The sequence below is a fragment of the Camelus bactrianus genome, chromosome 26 (genome assembly GCF_048773025.1).
Source record: "Camelus bactrianus isolate YW-2024 breed Bactrian camel chromosome 26, ASM4877302v1, whole genome shotgun sequence".
In the NCBI taxonomy this organism is placed as follows: Eukaryota; Metazoa; Chordata; class Mammalia; order Artiodactyla; family Camelidae; genus Camelus; species Camelus bactrianus.
The window spans coordinates 19,955,132-19,982,105 of NC_133564.1; the positions used below are offsets into that span (position 1 = coordinate 19,955,132).

A 26,974-nucleotide genomic window follows, 5' to 3' on the forward strand; every position below is an offset into this window, starting at 1 on the left:
TGCACACCTGAAATTAAAATTGTAAATCAACTACACTTCAATAAAAAATAAAATTAAAATTAAATAAATTTTAAAAATAAAGTTTCAAGTGAGTAAATCAGTATTGAGCTGATTTTCTTTCTAGACAATTTCACCCACACTTTGCCCTACTTTAAAAGGCAAGTTAAGATAATGAGACACTGGTCATTTTTGTATGTCCTTCAACAATTTTTTGGAGATAGTTTATGGGATGAAATGAATCTCTCTTTCCAGACAGACAGATGGGGACTTACCAGCACAGTTTCTCAGCAATACACTGGATTCCTGGAATGGAAGTCTATCTGTGGCCTTCTTTAAAAATCACTAAAGAGATAGTGTTCCTACCTCCGGGGCTTCCTGGCTGGACCCAACGCCCAGACACAGCTCCGAGGGATCACTTTCCTTCACGTGATCCTGTGGTTCCAGTGCAGAGGTGGGGCCTCAAGACCTAGTTAACAATCTTAATCAAGCCAACAATTAGATAAATCTGGTTTCAGGTTTCCATTTGGGAAATACTTTGCTGTTTTAGCTTGACTTTCAATGCAGGCTAAATTGATACTAAAGTTTATTTAATTCAGCATGGTGTTCCCTCCAATTTATAAGAATCAATAGGACTTAAGTGTATACACAATGACATTTCAAAACTAAACAAGCTAATTCAAGAGAGTTGCAATTTTAAGTAACTTAGAGACACGTCAGAAGACTCTTTTACTCCTCCCTCCCCATCAAAGGGTAAAGAAGGCTGAAGTTGGAAAATATTTATTCCCTATACCATAAAAAATTTGTTAGTTATACAAACTGATCACCAATTACTAAAAGGTATGATTTGGTCAGAAGAATATCAAAGAGCTTCTTACAGACAAAAGCAATGTCGAAGAGATTTGTCCATTGAATGGCAGTGGAAGTGGTGGGACCCCATGTGTGTGGTTCCAGGGTGGCATGCTGCAGGAGAAACTGAGACTTTTTGTAATGTGCTGCAAGGACTGAGGATACATGAAGACATCTCTTTTATTTTGTAGGACTCGGCAGTCATACAGTAGGCTCTAGGCTGCCAGGTGAGTGTCCTTAATGACATAATTGTTTCCATTTAGATGGTACTATATTTCTGAGCTATAAAGCTTCCCAAATAAAAAAGCAGTTTAAATTAGATATGTGTGAAATGTATGCTTTAGGTAAGTATGATACACATGCATACCACAGTATTATAAGTCATATTAAAATTTATTTTAAAAATACATGGTCACATTAGAAAGCATATTTTACAGTGGTAAAGCAGCAATAGTTTTTATTTATTATAAATTCTAAAAAATAATCCAACTTTATAAGTAAAAAGGGACACTGATCATCATGAAGAACATTTAAATTTAAAATTACCTACTAAACAAAAATCTCTACATTAGCATAAGACCAATGTATCTGTTGGCTTTTATAGACATAGAATTTCTGTAGGGTTTTAGGCCCTATCGACACTTTCTGTTAAGTACAATGATGACAAAATAAAGCAATAAGACAACTGGGCACCAAAGATGAAGAGCCTGTTAACCCCAGACACGGGCCGGAGAAACCTACCCTGCTGGCAATACAAGGTTCTTTACCGACTGAGCCCTGGCCCATGCACTCCCCACCCCAAGGCTGTTAATGCTCGTGCGATGTCACAGTAAGCCAGGACCTACAGTGCCAGCTCCAGGAAACAGACATCCTTTCCAAGAGTCAGAGAGGTTCCTTGGTCCTTATCATTTACCTTGATGGATCATGGGATATTTGGAGCTGATATTAAGGGCCCCAAACTACCTTCCTTTCATGTGAAGTTTTTCACTTTACCTCCTCCCCTGTCATCCCCAGACCCCACCCAGTAGGGATGGCTAGAGATGCTCACATCTTGCAGTGCTCCTGACCCAGGGTCCAGGTTATGATCCCCATGGGGCTGTCAGTGGTCAGTGAGGGATTGTTAAGACCAGAGACAGTGGCAGTGGCTTCAGCCATGGTGAATAAAAGCTAAGGCAGTGCTCCCAGCAAACAGGGTTGCCAATTGGGTTGAGCGATAGAAAAACGCATTGGAAATCGACAAAACTACACCATCTACCCACAAACAATAATGAATGTGAAACCAACCACTGAACCAACAACCACAACAATAACAGATCAGGCCTCTCAAAATCCAGAAACATGAAAGTCATTTTAAAAATGGTATACTGGAAACTGACACATTGTCACTGACTATACTTCAATTAAAAAAAAAAAGTTTAAATATAATTATACAAGGAGGGGAAAGAAAAAAAACTCAGCCAAGCAACAAAGTCAAGCGACCTTCCTCTCACACCTATGGGACTGAAAAATGACCTGTGCTGGCATTATTTCCTACATGAACTTCGGTACTTTTTCCCTTGATGTTTTAGGACAAGTTAGGAAATTTCAGGAGAAAATGTACAAAGAAGGCACTATTTTGGCACTAGCCAAAGAACAAAAACACACAAAAAAGCCCAGTTAATTACACCCCCCCCAAATTCACACTAATCATGTGAATTTTTAATACTCCATGACATACACTCTAAACCCCATCCTTTAAAATTCTGTGGAAATTGTATTTTTGGATTGATTAGTATTGTCGCTTGAAATGCATCAGGAGAAATCAGGCAGAAACATCCGGAACAACATCACAGGGAACAGGGAGTTGGAATCTTGGCATAATTTTATCATGTGGGTCATAATCGCAGAATATGCTGTCTAAGAGGAAAAAAAAATAAGACTAATCTGCTCCCTCTGCCATTGTCAGCACTAGAGGGCGATCACTTTTCCTTACTCTCCGTGCTAAACATTCAAGTACGTTCAGAAAATAATTTGGTAAATAAAAATTCTAATTTGAAAGACTTCAACATCTCCCTGTATACACTTAGGACTTAGAAAATATTTTGGCAAATATTAAAAATAAAGAGGTTTAAAAAGTCCTTTATTCAGAAAAAATTAAAAGAAGTCTTTTAAAGGAAGGTAATTCTGCAACAAATATTTTCTACCAACGGTGGTTGATAATAGCAAAGATTTATATAGGGCGAGGTTAGGTTTTTCTTTCATGTAAATACCTCAAATGATGTTTTGGTCTTACTTTTACCCGATGTTCGTCTCTGGGGAAAATGTGATTGAGCCATCATTTGTATTTCAGTCTATACCAAAAGTTCTCATGTAAGTTTTCTAATAAACAGTTTTTAACTTGAATTTTCATAGCTGCCTTGTTAAATGTTGGGCAGATGTGGCCTATATGTGGTTATTCACAAATCTTCCTTTTTTTAAGAGTATAAAATAAAGGTGCCATACTAAGAAGTTTCTCACTGAAATTGGGTCAGAGAGCATATTTTCTAGTGCAAACAAGAAAAGGAACTTAAAGGGGAGGGTAACAGCTCAGTGGTAGAACGCATGCTTAGCTTGCACGAGGCCCTGGGTTCAATCCCCAGTGCCTCCATTACAAAAAAAAAAAAAAAAAAAAAAAGACAATAAAATAAATGTTAAAAAAAAGTAATTTAAGCTGGTTTTTACTCAAACACAATTAAGAAAATGTATATGCATCTTTCAATTTCTGGAAAGGACATTACGTAAGTGTGACTGACGACCAGTCAAATCCATACAGAACATGCTGGTCATCCCAAGAAAATAAAAACAATATTTCGTTCCAAAGGTTATGAATTCAAATGTAGGAACAGAGAGGTGGTAAAAGAGCTGGTAGTCCTGGCTTTTCCTAGTAAGTACAAACCAAGACAGAGAAGCCAGAAAAGATGGAACAGAAGCAAGTAAGCAGAAATTCCCTAAGGCCCAGCCCAGCTCCACAGCAGATCATCAAGCACCTGTTATAATGCACTAGACTTCAGTGATTTCATGTTAGAAACATTATAAATATATCTTTCTTAAAGAATCTATCTATAGAAAATATACATATAAGATCGCTGTCTATTACAAAATAGTTTAAAACCTAAAGTTTTTGTATAAGCAAACCTATCAAAATAAAACATTATTTTTTTCTCCACCAGTTGGGTTTTTTAAGTCTAGACAACAATATCATTTCCAAAGCCCCCCATAACCCAACTGACTCATACACTGACATGTGAAATACACACACACATACAAATATATACGTGTATATATATACACACACTCACGCATACATACATACATTTGAGTTTTCACACACAAAAAAAGCATAGTCATGAACAAAAGCATTTTTTCATAGACATTTGTGTTTGCAAAGTGTTTCAAGGCAGAAAAAGAATTTTTAACTAAATCCTGCTCCTAATTGAACACAGCGGGCATAGTGGTTTTAGCTGCCTGTCACGTTCTAAACAAACTTCTTGATTTTGTTACAGTAAAAGGTTTACTATTCACATAGGAAAGTCTTCCTGTTCCCGGTGCGAAGGGACTATTCTAGGTTGATTAGAGAGGAAAAGGGCTTCTCAGTGTATTGCAGTAACAGCAAGGACTTACGATTAGTGCTTACAAAGATATGTGACCGCTTGCATAGCCAACTCTTCCTCTCCAGTAAAACGTGCAGCTTGAAAGAATTCTGGGCTTCAGATTTTACCGTGTGCACCCTGGACATTGTGGAATGTTCATACTGAGCTCTAAGCGATGCCACAACACTAGCAGCCAGAAACCCAGGCTTTCTACCTGTTTGTTTGATATTTAATCACAATAAACTCTTAGTTAGACAAAACGATTATAATTTGCTTTTTAATGACATCAGTAAAATGACGGATCTCTTGGAAGAGCTGACAAAAAACCAATGTTTTCCTTGCCTTTGGATTAAGCTGGTCACCTGGGCTCGATCATGTTCATCCTGGAAATATAACCCATACGCAGATAAGTGTTTAGTCGCTAGTCTCACTGAGTGAACCACATAATTATTTGTAAGAAAAATAACTCATGAGAAGCAAAACCCACTGCGGAGAGATAGTCCACTATTAGAGACCCTATAAAGTAAAATACAGTAATTAGAGAATCTCACATATAAAAACAAATCATTTATTCATACAAAGGTTACTGTGTTTATATGGCTTTAATTCACTTTGGTTAATTTTTCAGCTTGACGTTTTAAATAATCATGTATTTTACCAAAATACTCTATTTCCCAACTCCTGATGAGTTTTTGTAGGATACTGGAGCTTGTGTTAATAGCTTTAGTGTGGTCATTTAAAAATAAAGGAAGTAAAAAGTGCTAAATCAATTATGGGACGGGGGGAGAAAAACATCCCTTAAATGTTTCCAAAAGGAACGTCAGAGGCAAATTAGATCCAAACCCCTCAAACTGGGTCAAATGCCCTTTAATATCTTAATAGGCACTTTAAAGTTAGAAGAGGGGAGTTTTCTCTTCACTTTCTTCCTCTTTTGCATATAGTAAAGACAGAATTTGCTACCATAGCTCCTCATATCTAGGACAAGACAAAATAATAGTATAAGCAAAGAAATGAATTCTGTGCCTGACAAGGTTAGGAAAAAAAAATCTGTGATTATTTATGAAGTAACGGGGAAAAGTATGAATCATGCCACCAACTGTGTGATCTAGGAGATTCTACTGGCTTATTTTAAGTGACTTTTAAAACAAGGATGCTTGGGGTCTACTTATCCAAGCATATGTCTACTCTGACTTTCAAATATACCCTCACCTTTGCCACTTACACGAGCTCCTGGTCCTGGGGACCACTTACACTTTTTAGGACAAAGGGTCCCCAGTAGATCACAGCACCTCTCTCGAGCCCCTCACTGGACTGCGGGCAGGGGGCGGGGGGGGGGGGCAGATAAATCATTCACAGCAGGTGAAGGCCTCACATTTAAGGACCACTGTGCTCAGAGAAGGGGTGCCTGTCACGTGGTGATGCAGGAGGCCGCCCCTGACCTGCGCGGTCCAGCGGACACGCACACTTCTATTGGCTAAAGTTTTCACAAACTGTCCCACCTTCCAGAAGAAAAATCTGCACTAAATCCACTGCTAGCATCTATTAAGTTATAGAAAAGGCTCATTTCCTATGCCCCCCTCTTAACTCCAAACCAGCGACAGACACCAGGATGGGTAAATGCATTTTTAACAGGTTCTAACTGACATTAACAAAAGCCCAATAAGGAAAAGCAACAGTTATTTCCCCAACCACACACGGCACATAGAAAAAAGTACTTTTCTATTCGGTGATTACCTCCCTTTCAGTATGTGCAGTATATGCCACCAATTCATGACAATGCCGGAAAAATGCAATGCAGTGACAGTAAAACACCGACAACTTTTCACATTGATATTCCTCCAACATACACGTACACACATACACACTCTCCCACAATTTGGGGGAAATTCATCACTGAGGAGAGAGCTCAGGCTTCCCCAGATGCACAATTCACCCTGTGAGGAGATGTCATCCATGTGAGCAGGCATAAATCTTGGTGAAGCATGTCTGTAGCAAAACCCACGACAGCCTAGCGTGCAGATGACATCCTGTCACTGTTCACTCCATGTGGGATACGTACTTGGAGCCGGGGGACCAGCCGCCACTAGCATTCGCTCGTCTTTTCGTGGAATATGAAAGGTAAACTGAGGTTCCTTTGGTGATGGTCATTGGCTTGCATGGCAGATTTTTCCTCTGCTGCTGCATGAAGATTGTCTGAATAATCATCTTCGTCATCTTTGTCCTCCCTCGAGTTACCCTCCAGGCTGTGTCTAATGCCATAGGCGAAGTAAATCAGGAAACCTGTTAGAGAAAAAAAAAATCAATGTTTTAGGTGTGTTGAAGGATGACTTTGTGTATGGAAAATTTGATATAGAAGAGAATGGCCTTTTGCCTTCTCTTTCTGTGCTACGTTAGAAGGACACAATGCAAAGGCAGGGTATCCCAGAAAAAAGGTCTCTGATAAACGTTCTCCCAGTAGAATGCGCATCTTCATTTTTAACACTTAATCTTAAAGAGGTGTATGTTTCTCTCAATAAATGTTTTTCAGCTGTTGCAGAAAAATTATATTTACTTTCTCAAAACTCAACACTACAAAAAGCGTATGTGAGGGAAAGTCTCAAATACACCCTAACTACAAGCGGCAGATGATCACGGTCACAGAGGAAGGAACTGCAAACAGACTATTCCTAGGCAGGGGGAGGGGACGCATTTCTCTAACCACAGCACATGACATCAGAAAGAGAGAGCCCACGTTCCGGAAGCGAAAACATTAAGACACCTACCAAGTGCCATCCAAATACTAAATCTGACCCAGGTGTCTGCACTCAACTGGACCATCAAGTAAATGTTCACCAGGATGCTGAAGGCCGGCAAAAACGGTAAGAATGGAACCTAAGAGAGGAAAACATCTTCTTAAATATACTTAAAGTTTGAAGGCACATTCCCCCAATTATTCTGACATGGTGGCAACTAATTTGACATATACAACTTTCACACTGTGTCAGTAAGTTTATATTCTTACAAAAAAGGACAACCTGAATAAAAAAAGCATTCATCTAGCGAATACTGAAAGGGGCACCGTATTTTACATTGTTTACTGCAGCCCAAAGCAACAGAGGGTTTTTCCCAGCCCGCTAACTCCTGCATCATCACCAAGATGCAACTGGTTTTAGGTTTTAGTTTAGTTTCGAGCTTAGTGGTTCAGTTCAGACGTCAGCAGGGCAGGCCTCTGAACTCTGGATACTCATGGCTTCTCAGGGGGGTACCTCCAGGAAGCCCTCTTCAACCTGAATGCCACTCTTAGTTCAAACAGGACAATTTCACTTGCAGGGGAAGGGCTTTTGGGGGAAATAATCTTCCTGAGAGGGGATAAATAAACTATCCTCCTTATTCTTCTGACACTGGAGAGTACTGGACGAGAAATTGGCTCACTATCATACAGACTAATGTGATGGGGGACATTCAAGTTTTCGAAAAGGGCAGGAAGACAGCCGATGTAGGGAGAACGTACAAGACAAAGAGGAGTCTCAAGGAATGGTGACACTCTTGTTCACTGGTTGGCATCATCAGAAGTGCTTGTGTGTGTATGTGCGTGTGCGTGTGCGTGCGTGTGTCTTTTTAAAGAAACAATTCACAAACACTAATGAACAAGAGGAAATGGGCACAATACGTAGGGTCTCTTGTGCTCATTACACCTACCATAAAGGCGACTTTCTGCTGGTTCTGGGGCTGCCTCCAGATGACGAGCACCACGGCGACGCAGAGGACGAGGAGCAGCACCAGAAGAGCCAGGCTCCAGGCTTCCAGCCGGGCCACGGCGCGGACCCCATACGTGGTCAGAACACTCAGGCCCAGAATGAGAAATGCTGCGAGACATTCGCAAAACAAAGTCAGCACACGCCTTGCGCCCAGACTCCCCAGTTCACATAGTCTGTTCTGGTAAGACATCAAGTTCCTTATCTTGTCTACTTTGCCAAATGCTAAGATTTTCATTTTTCCTTCTGGGAAGAAATGGCTGATTTCCCCTGGTTTCTTGCTCTCTCATGAACGTCTCCTCCTTAGAAGCTGACACCCCACCCCACCCCAGCACGACCATCATGCTTTTTCTTCCTACTTGCTCCTGTCTGAGATGCTGTCACGTGGATTGGTGGGCTGTTGTCAGGGGTGGATATTTCCCTTTTGTCAGATGGGACATAGCAAGTTTGTTCATGTTCAGTTGCTGTAAACACTGACCGTCAATGGAAACAAACAACATGGGATGTGCATCGTTCCTCCCTATTTCAGAGAGTGACATCACCGCCCACCCGCCCTCTCTCTGCACATCAAGTCTGCATTAGGGGTCCCTCCAGTGTGCTCTCAGAGGAAGCTGTACTGTGCTTAGTTTGCCACCAACCATCCTGATCTGTAAAGCCCAGTGAGAGCAAGAACCATCTCCCTCGCTATCCCAAGGGCCCCGCAGAGTTCCTGGCACATTGATGACCCTCAACAAATGCTGCAGAAAACATGAATGATGACATAACCGTGGGTGAGCAAACGGGATTTGCTACATTGCCTCCCAGTCTCCTCGGGTCCTGGCTCAGTTACTGGCAGGTGCACTTTGCTTCCCACACAAAGCACCCTCACAGCGGATGAAATGTACCAGTTCTGTACTTCTGCCGCTCTCACCTTGCGGAATTTCTTCCCTTCTTCTTCAATTCCCAAGAGACGATTAATTTATCCTGCTATTATAAAGATGACCTCAACGCCTAGTGACCCATCAGGTGCAAATCCCAGGACTCAGGGTAGTGGTACCATGTCCTCCTGTCCTCTTGTACATGGCACCTGCTTCACCTCCCACACCCGCTGGGTGTTTGTCATGTGCGCGGTGAAGGGGACTTACCCAGAAATCCTACGAGAAAGCTCACGAGAGAAGCGGATTGTCGTGTGGGCAGGAGCGAGGGGCAGAAGAGGGCTCGGGGGCTGAAGCCCTGTCGGGGCAGCACAGTGACCTGGGACTCGCTTTTGGAGGCAGTGTCGGCACACGATCCCAGAGCTTCTTTCCCAGGGCAACATTTGGTTTGCTCATAAGATAAGCCGGGCTGGTACCTACCCCCAAACAAAGGTCTGTGTTTTAATTCTCAAACAGACACGTGGCTCAAAGGACGCCAGCACCTAAAACTCGAAGGGAGACATTTACGTTCACAGCTTGTGCAGTAAATCCACGCATCTCGTGGCTGCAGCCCCAGGGGGCGCTGAGCCAGGCCACACACCCACTCAGTGAAATATCTGGGGGAACTCAGAATTTCCTCTGATAGCCACCAAATTTGGGGATTAATACACATCACTATATGTAAAATAGATAAGCAACAAGGACCTACTGTATAGCACAGGGAACTATATTCAATACCTTGTAATGAGGTGTAATGGAAAAGAATCTGAAAAAAAAATGTATGTTTATGTATAACTGAATCACTTTGCCGTACACCTGAAACTAACATTGTAAATTGACTACACTTCAATAAAAAATAAGAGTTAAAAAAAAGATAGTTATGTATATTAGATGCAGAAGAGAGTCACATTTTAAAGTGAAGCAACTGTGAACACAGGATGATTATTCTGGAAATATCTATGTCCAAAGGAGGTACAGTTTATGAGAACAGCACAGAGAGCCACATTAACTATCAGCTACAGAGTAACAGTGTTCCATGGGGCATTCGAGGGCCTCACTGCAACCTGCCTCCCTGGCCTCCTCCCCTCCACTCTCCCAGCCGAGTCCTCCAGTGTCGCCCGCACTGGCACGTCCAGTCCCAATGTCACTCCATTTGCCTTCGTTACTGATCCTTCTCCTCTTCAGCCGGCCTCAAGACATCAGCCTGCCTCACCTCCTAGTATCTGCCCCGGTCTCCCCAGCGTGGTCTCTTTTCCCTCTGGGAAGCCTTTGCTTAAATTTAACATTTGTCCTCCATTTAAAGAAGAAACACACTCACTGAGGAAAAAATACACAAAAGTATACAGAAGAAAATTAACCACCCATAACACCACTGCCCAGTGTGAATCACTGCTAGCATTCAGCCAGGCATAGATGCATATGTGTGTGTGTGTGTGTGTGTGTGTGTGTGTGTATGCAAAAATCATTTCTTCATGTAAATTTATGTTATTACTTAAATAATTTGATGCTACATAAAGCTTTGCATCCAGAAACTGAAAGATTTCTCCATATAATTAAATATCATTTCTATTTGCTGTAGAAGAGTCCACTGAATAAAGGTACCCTCATTTATTTAACTATTCTACTATTTTTTTTAATTGAAATAGAATTAGTTATAATGTGTCAATTTCTGGTGTACAACATAATGTCCCAGTCATGCATATATACATACACATATTCATTTTCATATTCTTTCTCATTGAAGGTTATTACAAGATATTGAATACAGTTCACTGTGCTAGACAGAAGAAATTTGTTTTTATCTATTTTTATATATAGTGGTTATCATTTGCAAATCTCAAACTCCCAAATTTATCCCTTTTCACTCCCTTTTCCCCAGTAACCATAAGACTGTTTACTATGTCTGTGAGTCTGTTTCTGTTTTGTAGATGAGTTCATTAGTGTCCTCTTTTTCCTTTTTCTTTTTCAGATTCCACATATAAGTGATATACGATATTTTTCTTTCTCTTTCTGGCTTACTTCACTTAGAATGATGATCTCCAGGTCCATCCATGTTGCTGCAAGTGGCATTATTTTATTCTTTTTTATCACTGAGTAATATTCTATTGTATATAGATACCACAACTTCTTTATCTAGACATCTGTCAATGGACATTTAGGTTGCTTCCACATCCTGGCTATTGTATATAGAGCATTGGGGTGCATGCATCTTTTCAAATTACAGTTCCCTCTGGATATATGCCCAGGAGTGGGTTAACTATTCTACTATTGATATTTAGTTTAGTTTAGTTTTTTCACTATTGTAAACAACCTTTTCCATGAACATCCTTTGCCTATATGTGTGTGTGCCTCTTTGATTAAATCTTTAGTATGAAAGTTTAGCGAGTTGGCTCACTGGGGCTAAAAACAGTATTTCCCAGTGTTTTTAAGCATTATGAGAACTTGTTCACAGAGATTAGGCCAATCTATTGCTAATTATCAACTGTATTTGATTCTTTGCTTAAGGACCAAGTATGCACTGATTACACTTTGTACTGATGTTTTTACATCCGTGGCCTCTCACCTCTGTGAAGAACTCTGCTAGCTCCTTGGAAGCAAGGTCAGCGAGCCCTAATTTTATTTAATTCCTGGGCCCCATGTGACACACACTCTTCAGAATCGTCTGGCCACGAGGACAACTCACCGGAGGATGAGAACACAGGCTGCGACCAGGGAGTAAGCCAGAAGGGTGCCGATGGACATCATGTCCACAAGGGCCTTCAGGTCAAAGAGGAACGCCATCACAGCTATTGGGAGGAGGAAGAGCAGGGAAGACAGTGGCCTGGGACAAAGTTCCACATGACTGATAACTTTCAAGTCAGGGACAAGCGGTGTGCATTTTTTTCTGTTTTCGTACCAATGATAAGTCAAATAAAGTATGGCTAGTGTATTTCTCACAGTTAATAAGATGTTCCTCAGGTCCTATAAACTGCTAATAAAACTTCAAAAACCCTCAGCTATCTATCAAGTACAAAACACATCTACTTTGATTACTTAAGAAACAGTGGCCTGACAAAGAGTGAAAATGTTGTACAACAGACTTCTCTCCTTTGATGTTTCAGAAGGAAAACAATGCCAAGAAATACTGGCTGGCTCCTTTAAAAAAAAAAAAAAACCATAAAAGAATTCAAACAGAAGAGCTTTCATTATGGATGTTATATAATCATTTAAATTTCCATCTGCATTTTGAATTATATCGTATACAAAATAACGTCCAATTAAATTATGTTTCTGATAGAAGGTGAATGAATTCTTCTCTGATTAAAGCCACATACTCTGACTAGATTTGAGCGATCAATCTGTGGTCTGCCCCAAGTCTCAATAATCTCAAGAGGCAAAGTATACTTTACATAGTTAACTTGAGCTTAGCAATTTTTTTCCTCCACTGAGACATCAAAATAGGGATAATATTAACTTGAATTTACCAAATAGTGACACTTATCACAGTAAATAGAAAACACCACACTGCACTCAGAGAGCATTCCAGATAACTCAGCAAGTTTTATATCTCTATGATCTCAATTTTATCTTCAGTTCAAAAATTCTATGAGACAGGGGAAATTATTTAGGTCAGCTATGTAAAATGGCCAATATTTGACTGTTTTTGAACAAAACCCCAGCAATTTCACACGGTTTGACCTCATAGGATTATTATCCTCTGTTTATAGACAGGCTAACTTTTAGCAAGGTTACAACTACGAAGTAGAAACAGAGTTCCAGCTGAATCAACGTGCCCTTACTCCCTCCATAAATACCACATTGTTTCTTTAAATATACCTCATGCCTCACTATGAAAAATCTCCACTGCTAGTATACTTATACGGCAGATTAAATTTTCAATATATTTTGTAAGAATCACAGCTAGCCAAGACAAGGTGGCCAAAACAGAAGAAAATGACTAATTATCCAGACAAACACTCTGATCTAAGTTAAAAACTAGCAAAGCAAGATGCGAGACAACAAAACAACAAAAATGTAATATTTTAGAGCATTAAAAATGCTACAATTGTCTTCTTTTAACTATTAATTTCAACATCTTATTTTGCTGCTAAATTAAATCTTCCTAACGGAAGAAGGATACATTTTAAAAATTCTGAATACATAGTAGAGAATTAGTGGGCAAGACCTTACTGGAAAAAATAAAAGCTTTTATGGAGTAAAGTATGTTCTCCTTTGACAAAATTTATGAACTATCTTTAATATCCTAGTGCACTTTTTAATCATGAAGTGGGCTTTAAATTGTCTAGAGCAACCTTCATTTTATAGGGGCAAAAACCTAAGCACTGAGAAAATAAGTGACTTGACCTCCCAACATGTATCTAATAAAGTACCAAATTTATTAAGAACCATTTATGAAGTGAAGGTGTTTGAGCAAATTCTGACTCTGGAAGAATCCTGTTTCATATATAATTAAGTATTAGTATACTCTGATTTCCCAACAATTCAGAGGCTCAAAAAAATTACCATTTTTGGTTTGAATTTCTACTACCAAGCGTGGTGATTGTTTTGTCTGTATAGTTTGCTAAAGTCCTTCTCTTGCTCCCTGTAACAGGGCTTTTAAGTCCATTCTCTCGATCTGCAAACTTTCTTTGAAATTTCTGCATGGAGTAAGAATCCGGCCAAAGGCATTTTACACGGATATTACGACATGCCAAGAGGTAGGCATCTGCAGTTTGGGTTTTTTTTAAAACATGATTTAATACCAAAACTGCTGAAAGGAAAAATAGATTCCTAATGGGGTTTCTGATGATATGGATGTTAGTAACTCTTAGAGAGCCGTGATGGCCCAGGAAGTGGGGATGGCCACCCAACTAAGGGCAGTGATAACAATGACTAAGTATAAATTATCTTTGACACTTCTTATATGTAATTAAGAATGGGTAAACTTCAGCTTTTCAAAACTCCTACAGTCCTTTAGCAATATTCAACTTAAATCCTGGACATAAAAGAAAATACTGAATCATTATTTTAAATTAATAGTTCAAAAATTAAGTAATTATTCTTTAATTAACGTTTTACATGTCAATAATATAATTTTATGTGCTTGTTCATCAATCTGAAAAGCATTTAATATCTGACATATAGTGAAGAACCATTACAACCCTTTGCACATTTGTTAGAAGCCCCAAAGGTTAAGACAGTGAAATAGTAAAAAATCCCAAAGGGTTAGTTATGAATTTCAGTAGACCACCACCACCAGCACAATTTGCCGATGTAATCCCAATGTTCATACCCTAATTTATCAGTGATTTTGTTCTTAACTTACATGCACAGCAAGCAGACCCTCTTTATAAGTCCATGCATGAGCATAAAACACTCGAGTCCAATGTTGAAGAATCCTATGATTGTAAAGCTTACCAGAAATGACCCCTGCAGTCAATGTGGCAGCAATTGGTGACTGCCTCCTACTCACTCTGGCAAGAAATCTAAAGAGTAAACCATCCCGGGCCATGGCAAACAGAATTCGGGGTAAAGGAAACATAGAGCCCAGAAGACTAGAACAGAAAAATTCATAATCCACATGTGAGTTATTACAATTCTTATTCTAGATGGGTAAATACAGGACACACGAAATACAGAACCTATGCCAAAAAAATTCAAAATAGTTCAAAAAGCTATTGATCTTTATATATATCAAAACAGAAAATTCCTTTTTCTTCTTTTTTTTTTTTCAGAATCCTTGATGAAAAAAGATCCCCCTTTACTTAATAAAAGTCAACTCTCTCTCACCTGCCACCGCACCCGATGATAAAGTAGCAATTATTGGTGTCTTCGTTTTGGAATTGATTTGAGCTAGACATTTGAAAAGCAACCCATCCTCCGCCATAGCATAGATTACACGAGGCATTGGGAAAATGGATCCAAGAAGACTGAATAAAAAGCAAACACATGCAGTATGGCAAACACATTCATGCAGGATTATAACCCAGAACTGAGATTAAGTGATCATATAAAACTCAGCCTCACAGCTGTGATTAGGAAGTCTTATTATTTCTAAAATACATTATGACTGAGCATTTAAAAGTATTTGCCAATTAACCATGGTGCTACTTATTATTGTTACAGATGCCTGCCCAGTACAATGACCAGACTAAGAACAACGCTGTGAATAATTCGTGCAGGCCTATGAATTAAAACTAAATAATTATGACTTAATGAGAAACCAAAACCAATGATATCATTAAGACATTTTTAGTGGCAATAAATCAGAAAGTAAAAGTCATAAATTAATATGTAATTGAAGATTAAGTAACAATTTTATAGTATAGTCACTCCATTTACTCAATTACACATTTTTCATATTTTTTACCACTTATTTTTCCTTATATAACATGATCTTTGATCAAATTAGTAATAATTCTCAGCATCATAAGATAATCAAGATAGAAAAAGGCAAAAAAAAAGTCAACTCACTGTAAATTTAGTACTCAGAAGTAGCCACAATTACGTTAGTAATAGTGAAATTTAAGAAAATGATTTTTGCTTTTGATGTCTTGAATTACTTGTGTGTTTACTGGTTTCATCATTCCATACATGAATTAGTTATAAAAAGATAACCATTTAAGAGAAAATAAGTAAAATATTTTATTTAAAAAATCCATCTTGTTCATTTTTTAATAATGCTGGGTTGACTTTGCTACAAATAAATCTTTGTCCATCTCTCTCTAAGACCATGGTAGCATGGTATCTTCACAATTCAGATTTTTGGAAACTATTTGAAACTATTCAGAATAAAACTCAACACTGGCAGATGGTTGAGAAATCAAGGGGGTAATTTCTAATTGCTACTTAATATTATCTTGAATACAAAACAAAAGTGATTTTGATGAATTATATTAAAAAATGTCTCCAATTTCAGACATTTAGAAAATTATTTTCACTTCAAAAATTAGTATCAGGCAGAGATGTATTTTCCCTTGGTAAGAATGATCTACGGTATAGCGCGGTATAAAACTCAAATGAAATATCTTACGACCACATGTTAATTTAAAATATGAGTAGCTTAGGAAACCTGAGAAACTAATTGTAAAATACTAAAATAGGTAGCTACTGAAAATCTGAACACTCAAGGTTCAACTACTCTTTTCTTTTCACATAGATACTATGAATTTCCACCACTAATTTGAGGACAGTAATTTCCATTTCTAGACCAAGTTCACTTTGATCAATGCTAAGAGGAGAAGTCTCAGTGGTTCATAGTAAAAGGAACATTGCACTTAACAATGCCACCGCACATAGCTTCCACTCATGCAGACCTGATATTATTTTAAAAGACGGCAGAAGATGTCAAGTCTGCACCTAAGGTCTCAACTGTCTACAGCACTGCAAGTTAACACCAAAGCCAGCAGGGAAACATACTAGTATAAGCATTGTAAAGTTTACAATACACACATACATAAAAATGTATGAAGTATATATGTGTTTAAATGCCATGTATGTCCATGGAAGCTTGACCATCACTATCTTGAAAAACTGACTTCTAACTGATGCGGGAAAAGTTTTCATCACTTAGGATTTTGAGATGGCAATGCTGGGCAGACTATTCAGAGAATAAATAAGTTGTTATAACATGTTCCTCCTATTAGGATTACTTTTAAAACATACAAAAGCAATGCTTTAGACACTGACTACCTTTGCAGTAACCCAGACAGCCCTGCCCCAAAGGCAGTGCAATGTACCTTGTTGACAAAGCACAGAGGGAGCCTGCTGCAACGACGTATTTGGCTGGACCCCATCCAACGTACTCAAACGCTACAGGAAGCGGGCTTTTCTCATCGAGGAGGTAGTATGGCATCATAAGTGTTAAAGCTGCCGAGACCCCGAAATAGGCCATAAAGCAAACAAGCAGAGAAGTCACAATCCCAATAGGAATGGCTTTCTGAGGATTCCGGACTTCCTCACCTACGGAAACATAAACACAAGATTCCCATATTTAACCAAACATGAACAGGTAAGACATGAATTCTTCTTCTCCTTCCTAGTAATTCTGCTCTGTTTCTGTTCCTTCTATTTTCTCAGCTTGCTCCATCTATTCCCTGTGAAGTTTTCTCTCTTCCTGAGGGTGCTCTGTTGTCACACAAAGATCCAAAGCCCAGAAAGGCAAGAAGAGAAAGCAAGAAATCATGACACTCAGTGTCCCGTTTCCAGAAAGAAGAAACATGAGACATCAGCACTATGAAATGTTTAGGGGTAGAACAGCAGTCTGCATCCACTGGGAAAATGGTTCATCCACAGAGGCTGCACGTGATGCATTCTGTAGGCCCTTAAACATGAAGGCTTCCATATCTACGAAGAGAAAGTTCTACCTAGCACATCGATTTATATTAAACTCCAGTTTCAATACAAAACAGTACACTTTGGATCTTTCTAGTAAGACTTGGCATTTGAAGCACCCAAAATATGGTCAATGATAAGGCCATGCAATAATGTGAACCAAGATGAAGCACTTACGAGAGGGACTGTGGCATGGATGCTTTGTTGTACAGGATAAAGAGAAAAGAATTACCATGATACAGTTTGTCCAATTAAAGAAGAAACAATTTAAGAGCATGATCATCATTTGCTATGCACTGTGACAGAACTTCCCAATGGAAGGTTAAAGGTAGTAATTATGACCAATATTTATAAAGTCGTTGACAGATTTCAAAGCATTTTTAGTAACACATTATATCTTAGGTGCTCTTCGTAACATCTGAGGGGTGGGTACTGCTCTCCCGATTTTACCAATATGGAAACCAAAGGTCAGAGAGTTTCACTAAGTTTCTTTTTATCATATACAGCAGGTGTCACGGGTGGTTCTGGAACCAGCCCATATTACTCTTTTTCCTTCTACACAGGGCCAAGGCTGTTTTTACCAGTTGTGGCAATGCAGTCAAATCCCACGAAGGCATAAAAGCAGGTTGCAGCTCCAGCCAAAGTCCCCGCAAAGCCATAAGGCATAAAGCCACCAGCCCCATAGACACTTGTTCCATTTTCAGAAGGCGGCTCCCTAAGGAAGAGGAGAAGAACATTGGAAAGTCATTTTCATAGAAAACTGCTTCTTCAAGTGATTTGTCTCAAACCACATCCTCGGAAGGTGAATGTGTTCATCAGCTCTTTGAAACTGATGTGCACAAAACTAAAAGTAAACTCTGATTTTTTTTTTCACCTAATCCTAGAGGATGTGGTGGTGTTGCCAACAATGGCACCTCTCGGGTTATTAACACTCAGCTGGAGGCTGATCAGTAGCATAAGCAGGGGGCTCAGATCCACTCTGGCTGGAGCTCACAACCCGGCAGGATTCCAAGAGCAGAGACCCCCATACCATACATAAGCCATGATCTGAAATAAGACAGGAAACTTCCTCTTCTTATGTACAGTTGGGAAGACTGCATATTTTAAAATTTTACTAAGAAGACATTTGACAAGGTGAAACAAAATTCTCTGGGCTTGATTAATAATACTGAAGTTGAATATTTTATTACATGTTAAAAATTGGATAAAACCAGAGGGTACTAAATTTTTGCCTCATCAGAATGACTAAAATCAATGTACGTAAAGAAAAACATGTATATCGCTTCATGTAATAGACATTTTTGTAATCTTTTTCTTTACACATAGGAATATTATGCCGAAATAAATCTTAGGGTGAAACCTTCTATATATAATTATTTTTGAGATTGTCAGGTTTAAAGTGAAATGCATAGACAATTCTGCTTAGGCAACCAGTAACATTCTCAAAAAACCCAGAAGACCTGAAAATTACTACAAGGTTGAAAGAATGCAATGGAATCAAATGGTGTTCCCAAAGGAAGAATTAAAGGATCCGTGACTCAAAAATATTGTCACTTAGAGGTGGCAAACCTTTGGGAGGAAAAATATTCTTCCAATGGTTAGGATCTCTCTCCTTGCTCTTCCCCTAAACCTGGAGCCAAGACTGAGGCTAAGAACCAGCAGCTGCACAGCTTTCAATGGCTGTTCAATGGGAAGCACACCTACACATTCATGTTTGCGGGGGCAGCCTTGGACTAGGACAGACCTTCAGAAAGTTCTCTGAAGCAAAATATTTGAGAACCACTATTCTAAAGGAAAAAGGTAACATAAAACAAAAGTACGTAAATTTAAAAAAAATCAAAATAGGAGGGAAAAAAGCCAAATATTCTACCTGGCGCTTGCTGATATGTTTTTGAGAAACTCCTCACTAATCTTCCAGTTTGCGACGTTTCCTTTCACAAACCCAGCAACCATAACAAAGAGGAGAACCAGGATGTTGACAGCTGTGAAGACTTTATTCACCCAAGCAGACTCTTTAACTCCGAAAGATAAAAGACCTATGGGGAAAAAAAGAGTATTTTAATTTTTAGCTAAACTTTAGGAAAAGGCAACAGCATTTTGAGGCAGTGATATTTTTCCCCAGCATTCATATGTTTAAGTGACATTTATCCCTTTCTGCTGAGAGTTCTTACCTAACTGTGAATAAAACCAACGTGGTTTCAGAAGTCAGGAGATCCTACACTTGCCAATAAATAAGTAAATTTAGCAACGTTGGCCATTAGCACCAATGGGTAGGTAGAGGGAAAGTAACTTAATTTGAATGAAATGCTGTTCTAAAAAGCCATTTCAAGGTTAATGGCTGCAAAATTTTGAAAGTAAAAGGTCAGTCAGATTGTCTGCCTTATATTTACTGAATATGTTCAACAAAATAATTCTTCCACTGTCATGCCAAAAACATATTTTGTTAAATCAGTTCGCATCTTAGTAGCTTTATTTTATATTGGATGGTCAGTACAATTATTGACTCTGTAACTATCTGTCAGATTAGGAGCCACTAAACACCTCGGAAATATACACTATACACTAAATGGCACCATACACTGTGGAAAATAACAAAGCCATTGCCATGTTTTATAAATGTTTTCCAATACCCCAGGTGCACTTTCCATTCTGTGATTGCTACCTCCCGCCAGGAGTTTAGAGACCAACGACTACCTCATCTAATGTTGCACACGCTTCCCTTGTATCTTTAATAAAGCAACAGCTTCAGTTGACAAGACACTTGGCATTGCAATATGAGTAAGGATTACAGTAGGAGGTTTTTTGTCTTCAAAGTTCCTTGGAACAAAGTTATCGTGTAATCTTAGCCTATATTTAAAGTAAAGACATGATGGTCGATGAACACAGGATGCACGATGCAGGCCAACACCTGAGTCTTGCCATGGAATTTAATGATCGTAACTATGTCATAGCTACATGCTTCTCATTGTTTAGGGATGAAAGCTGAATATTTAAGGTTATTGAAACCACCCCTAAATAAAATATGATGTAACTAATTGAATGTTAGCTAGGCTGTTGAGAAACCAAAACAAACAAAACCTATCACCTGTTGAAAAACAACTGATGTAGTTTTCCTTGACATTAGAAGGAAAATGCCAAACATTTTGGACTGATAAATTTTGTTCACGTCCCTAACCCTATCCCTATATAAAACATTAAGTTAACAGCTTTTTAAAGGTTAAAGTTTTTTTTAAGAGTGTAATATTATGGGGGAAAATGTCATTACAGAAGGACAGGGAGAAAGTAGCGAGAGATATGACCACACAGGAAAGCAAGGGTCTATCAAGCAGGAAGTAGGAACAAACATGGACTTTATTCTTAGTGCCGTCCTTGATGGGTTTAAACAGGAGGGCTTGTAGGGGTGACAATCAAAATAGAATATGTTCAAATAATTCAGACAATATGAAGGGACAGCAGGGATTAACTATGCCTACAGAATGAAACTGCCTGCCATCTAAGTGCTTACTATGTACCAAGCAAGAAGCCTGTAGAAAGTAGACACTGACATTCCCGATATATGGATGAGCAAACTGAGTAATGGAAAGATTATGTCACTCAGTGTTCCAAAGATAGGAAGTGGTAGAGTAGAATTGAAAACCCGGTCACTCTGACTCGAATGCCTTTGCATTTCTAAACTACAAAACATATGAAAATGGGAAAATTTTACTATCAAGTGGGTTTGTCTCCATAATGTCTACATTTAAAAAATGGCAGGCAGTTTGAATATGCTTGCTTTTCAACCAGATGCCTGAGTTATAAAGGCATGATTAGAAAGACAGAATTTCTTCTGGAAACAGTATGCTTGCAAAAACCCTTAGTTGTAACTAGTAAGATGAAGTAATGCCCAAATTTTTACATTCTTCCTTACTGAAACTTCGCTGCCATTCCTGCAAATCTCCAGTGAGTATCATAAAATTGATATGCCTTACCTGATTATTTAGTGCATCCCAGGTATCATTTACTCAGAAGTACTATTTCTATAAATCCAAATAATTTAGATTTATATTTGAAACATAACCATTACATGACAGAAAATGTGATCGCAGCTTGTGACGGGGCCCACAGATCTCTGACAGCAATTTATGTGTGTAAATATGCTGCCTAGCCCTGGGGGCGGGTCCCAAGTTCAGTGGTAACCTATTTACCTGGGACAACTAGTCCAGCTCATCTTAGGGAAAAATGTAACTGGTTTTCTTACCTGCTAGAAGTAGTATCAGGCACACAGCAAAGAAGTCAGGATACTCTGCAAGGCCTGTGTAATTCATTTTGAAGTACGTCCTAAAAAACTGACCAATCTGCTTGCTGAGAAGTTCATCAAAGGTACCACTCCAGGCCCTGGCAACACTTGATGTACCTTCCAGAACACAGAACGTTCAGAGAATACAAGGTCAGCGGGAGAAAATTAACTTAACATAATTTGCTTCTCTATTCTGGGACAAACCTGGGTGAGTTCAGACAGAATCGAACATTTTAATCACATATAAAATTGTCTTGTTGAAAACTGCCTTGTATAATTACAAAAATAATTTGGGGGGAAGGGGAAGTAATTAGGTTTATTTATTTATTTTTAATGGAGGTACTGGGGACTGAACCCAGGACCTCATCCATGTTAGGCACACACTCTACCACTGAGCTATACCTTCCCCGCTCTGATAATTGTATAATTATACAACAGTAATCAAATGCTCAAGTCCATAACTGTGGAATCAGGTAACTTTATTTGCATTTAAAAACTATCTTTTTTTAAGAAACAGCTTTTCAAACCCACTAAGAGGCACATTAAGGGATGAAGCAGAATCACTGAACTTTGCAATTACTTTTAAGGAGACATTTTAGTGATGAGAAAAATGAGACACAGGGATCAAGTGACACCCTGAGTGCCAGGTCACTAGCTAATGTGGACCTGCAACGGCACTCTAAGGCCTCTGACTCAGGGGTGCTATTTCTACCATTCTGTCCATTCTATACAATGAGCTTGACTGGGAAACATACCTATCACGTAAGATAAAATGAGATTCCAGCCAGTGATGAAGGCCCACAGTTCTCCGACAGTGACGTAAGTATACAAATACGCAGAGCCAGTCTTGGGAACCCGGGCTCCGAATTCAGCATAGCACAGACCCGCCATCACGGACGCCAGGGCGGCGATGAGGAAGGAAACCACAATGCTGGGGCCAGAGTCAGCCTTGGCCACCTCCCCAGCGAGGACGTAGACTCCAGCTCCCAGAGTGCTTCCCACCCCCAGGGCAATGAGGTCCATGGTGGATAAGCAGCGGCAGAGTTTGGAATCCTCCAGGCTGTCCAGAGTGACGACTTTTCTCCGGATCAGACATCGGGCAAAAGACAGCGCCGCTCTGCAGGGAATCATCCTGGGGACCGCAACCTGCCGGCGAGAAGGGAGCGGGTAAGAGCTGATGTGTGTCAACCCCACAGTGGTCCAGCTGCGGCCCCTGAACTGTTTTCTTGTGTGACCGGCAGTGTGGCCCGGAGCCGTCGGGAGGGTGAACACGGCCAAAGCTTGAAATTCTCAGAGCTCACTCTTGCGCGGCCTTTTAGAAGGGACTGCCACAAATGGCTCATTTGGGAAGCAAAGAGATAGGAGGCTTGGGCGATTAAAAAAGCATGCCATTTTTGTTCATTTTTGTTACTGCCATTTTTAAAGATATGCTAATGGAAATACATTCCAAGAGATGGCTCACTTGTCCTAGCTGCAAGCAAGGGGTTAAATCACTTCATCTTTTTGGTTCTCTCTCTCTCTCTTTCTTCAATTATTCATTTAGCTCATGTTTTGTAGGCCTTATGACAGCCCGGGATTGTGCTGAGATGATGTCTAGAATGGCGTGGACCACAGGTTGTCCTGTCCCTTTCTGGGACTTGCAGTCTAGCAGGTAAAGACGCCAGTAGTATGTATTCTGCAGCTTTATTAAACATGTGTGAGCTCCGTTTTCATTTCATTCTGTTCCATTTTCATGTGGAGCCTTTTAGAATAAAAAAAAAATTGCCCCAAAACATGCTTGGAGTTTCCTAAATAAAACTGCTACTGAATTATGCTTTAAGTATGAATTTGGAATGAAACACACATGCAATCTTGAGATTTCTGAATGAATAAATAAACCTGAAGGCTATGCCAAGTATGATATGTTCTTTTTTAAATGGAATGAGGAAGGTATTCAGAAAGTCTCACTTCCTATACCTTACAGGCCCAGTCAACTTACCACTGAAAAAAAAAAAAAGTATGGATTTTAATAAGGAAAAAAAATAGACATATTACAGTAAAAAATCTGAAACAAAATATACCAAAATATTAACAGTAATGATCTGTGGGTAGTAGATCTTTCTATGTATTTCATGTAATATGCATTATATTGCTAATATGTGTTTCAAAATTTGTCTCCAATGAATTTGTACAACCTATGTGCAAAAGAAATACAAAAATTAAAAGTCCCTATATGGCCTTGTCTACAGAGACATAAAACTCAGCAGACTAGAAGATAACTGAGGAATAGGGAATTTAATAGTATATGCAGCTTATCAGTCAATAAAATTAAATGTATTTAACTTTTAGAAGGTCAGAGTCGTATTTACCACTTCTACTGCACAATGATCTACAGACGTTGAATGTTATCCTCTTCAATGTCATTATATTCATTATAATATAACCTAAACTCATTAGATCACAGCTTGACATCTTTTCTAAAGAACTTAGAGCTTTCTAGTCTATAAAATACACCCTTGAACATTTTTCAACCTTCATCTCTATAAAAGAAAACTATTATTAAATATGAAAACTTATTTTATTGAAAAATAATACATAAAGTAAACGTTCTATGCTGAATCTAAATGACTTGTTGCTCATAAGAGAAAGACATTTCTGGGATATGAATCCTCCAGTCTCAGACTAAGCCTCATAGATAAAGGTAACTCACCGAACATCATTCACACATCAATGTCAATGCAAGTCATCAATGCTGCAAGCAGCTGATTCAAAGAATACAGAAAAAAATCCAAAAGAAAAATGACAATGAGTGAAAAGTTCCTTGAATGTAAAAATAAAGTTTTACACATCAGTATCTTCCATACCACCTGACAGAGTGCCAAGCATGACACTTCACAAATCCTTGCTGAAAATTTTGCAAATACAGATGGCACCTCCAATTTTGCAGTATTTGTGCTTCCAAAGCCAAAATCTATCAGTACTTCCATAAACCAAATATGTATCAATTTCCACCCTGATCTAGCCCTTAAGTAGCTATTCCTCATATAACTCATCTACAAGATAAGGAAATAAAGTGTTCAGCTTAAGAATCAAGTCAAAAGCTGGAGTTAAACAAAGGCCAACTGAGGTCGGGGGAGGCGGGCTGAAGCTCTTCACTAAATGCTGACCTTCAGTAGCATTAAGCGTTTTTACACAACAGAGCCGTGCAAAGATCAAGAATTAGGGAAAACTGCCAACTGAAAAATGCTCAGTTGAAATATGAAGACCCACGGAATTTTAGTAATGATTTAAGATCATGTGAAAATGGGACTTGTCATACACAACTTTGGGAATAACTGATATGTGAAATGAGGCAGACCTGTTAGTTACTACATTAAATACATAAAACACTTGATAAAGTGACTGATTAACCTTAAATTTTACGAATAAAAGACAAATTCTACAATTATTACAAAGGAAGGAAGTAAGAAAAACTAAGAAGAAAGGAGAGTGGTAGGACTGTGGGTGAGCTCTCGTGTTTTTAATCCTTTTTTCTAGTAATACGGTCATGTGGTTGTTTTTGAAATTTCTAAGCTCTCCTCCCCAACACACACACAAAACAACAAAAAATTTTTAAAAGAAAAAAATAAACCTTTGAAGTGCTAAAAATAGTGAAAACTTTTACAGTAACAGTCACCCAAAATGAATAAATGAGTGACCCTCATCACATCAATATAAAAGGGAATTTAATTCACTCCAGATTACATGGGGAACAGAACTGTTTCCAGAAATGTATAGCTTTAATCAGATAAGATCTGATTCCTCCTGCCTCTTTCCTATTAAAAATGAGAAGTGTTTCACGGTCAGTTTTTCTGTGTTGCCCTGAGGAAATAAGACAAAGCTACCATTTGTGAAACATTCATTTGCTTCTGAGTGACAGAAAAGCAGACGTCAGAAACTCTTCTCCAAATTGACAGGTTATGCAACATCCTTTGCAAACAGCCTTAACTACGCACAACTGATAAAATACTGATTGCAAAAGCTATGACACAAAACCAACTCTGCAGAAATATAATGGGATGGGAGAAAAGCAATGCAGAAACCTACTATGTCAATTTAGTGAATCATTGTTACATATTCATTAAATCCTAGCAGGTGAATACAGAGCTTAGTCAATAAAGAAAGAAGAATCCTGTGCTTTTTTGTACAATGTTTTTTTGTGGAGATAGACTGACATATGAAGGTAGAGGGGGATGAGAAAAAAATAAGATATTTGTGTTTAATATGAGTGGTATAACTTGATAATTACTTCTTAAAAAGTTTTATTACTTTTCCTTTAAAGCATTTAAAAAGATATGCTCCTTATGTAAAGTGTTTATGACAACCTTATGCTCATTTCCACAAGGTTCTTTCATTGCTGAAAAAAATCCACTCATTCTTTGACTCAGGTCTGCATTTACTGTCCGTGCCTGGGCTCTGGTGTGTTGTCCCATCAACAAATACCTATGCAGGGAGAATATGCAGGGATTTGGAAGGTGATTCTATTTGTTCTGGAGGACAGACTGTTTTTCCGAGAGCAGACAACGACCCATGCCATCACACCCACTGTCAGCTATTGCTACCATGACCAAGGATTGGTCCTGAGTATGAAACCAACATAACTGTAGTAAAGGACAAGGATCCAGACTTCGGGAAGAGGCCCAGGCAACACTCCTACCCTTGACCTGAGCCTCAGAATATAAAAGCTCTAACTAACATTCTTAAGAGGTCACAGATGATATCAGAAACCAGATATGTATCTTTCTTTAATAAACAGTTATTGTACTAATTGCTAAGACAGTGGCCTCTCTACTGAGGAGTGAAAAATGCACATATTAGCTGAGATCCGAAATTGTATTAGCCAGCGGAGGGGATGGGGGGATCTGCAATAGCTCAGGACTGAATGAGCCTGATGATACAGTCCGATCTTCCCGGGGCCCCTCTCCCCATCCCCAACCCTAAGTACAGCAGTTTCAAGATATCTAACTCCCTGATGTGGCCCCTATTAATTCTTGCCAAAGAGTGAAATTCCTTCCTCAGCAAAATGGAATTATCTCCTTCTCAAACCTCTTCAATCCAGGCTGTAAACTTGACCACAGAGAATTCTAGGTCAAATAAATCCCTAGCCTTGATGATATGACAAGACCACAGAGCAGACCTCTTTTCAACTAACCAGAAAAATCTTTCAAAATCTGCTCATTACGGCCGAAAGTTGATCCTGGATTTTCACGGTTCAAAAGTTTGATGTAGCATTTAGTTGCACAGAAATGAATCTTTTCCCTCCTCCCCTAAATAAAGGTTGAAATT

The 26,974-nt window shown here is 39.0% G+C and overlaps 1 protein-coding gene across 4 annotated transcripts in view; it reads right to left on the minus strand.

Annotated features, from left to right (window-relative positions):
- Nucleotides 1–1,220: 1,220 nt before the first annotated feature.
- Nucleotides 1,221–26,974, minus strand: part of SLC7A2 (solute carrier family 7 member 2) — a 61,010-nt gene continuing 35,256 nt past the window's right edge. For 2 of the 4 annotated variants that reach the window (XM_074353504.1, XM_074353503.1), the window contains 11 exons: nucleotides 22,426–22,816; nucleotides 21,632–21,787; nucleotides 19,265–19,430; nucleotides 17,976–18,109; nucleotides 16,800–17,022; nucleotides 14,851–14,990; nucleotides 11,765–11,867; nucleotides 9,313–9,518; nucleotides 8,133–8,299; nucleotides 7,217–7,325; nucleotides 1,221–6,734 (listed from right to left, as the gene is read on the minus strand). In XM_074353504.1, coding sequence (XP_074209605.1) covers nucleotides 6,538–6,734; nucleotides 7,217–7,325; nucleotides 8,133–8,299; nucleotides 9,313–9,518; nucleotides 11,765–11,867; nucleotides 14,851–14,990; nucleotides 16,800–17,022; nucleotides 17,976–18,109; nucleotides 19,265–19,430; nucleotides 21,632–21,787; nucleotides 22,426–22,801 — 1,977 coding nt within the window. In that variant the 5' untranslated portion in view covers nucleotides 22,802–22,816 and the 3' untranslated portion in view covers nucleotides 1,221–6,537. Of the gene's footprint in view, nucleotides 6,735–7,216; nucleotides 7,326–8,132; nucleotides 8,300–9,312; nucleotides 9,519–11,764; nucleotides 11,868–14,478; nucleotides 14,616–14,850; nucleotides 14,991–16,799; nucleotides 17,023–17,975; nucleotides 18,110–19,264; nucleotides 19,431–21,631; nucleotides 21,788–22,425; nucleotides 22,817–26,974 lie in introns of all 4 variants that reach the window. The other 2 variants (XM_074353505.1, XM_074353506.1) reach the window with 2 other exon arrangements.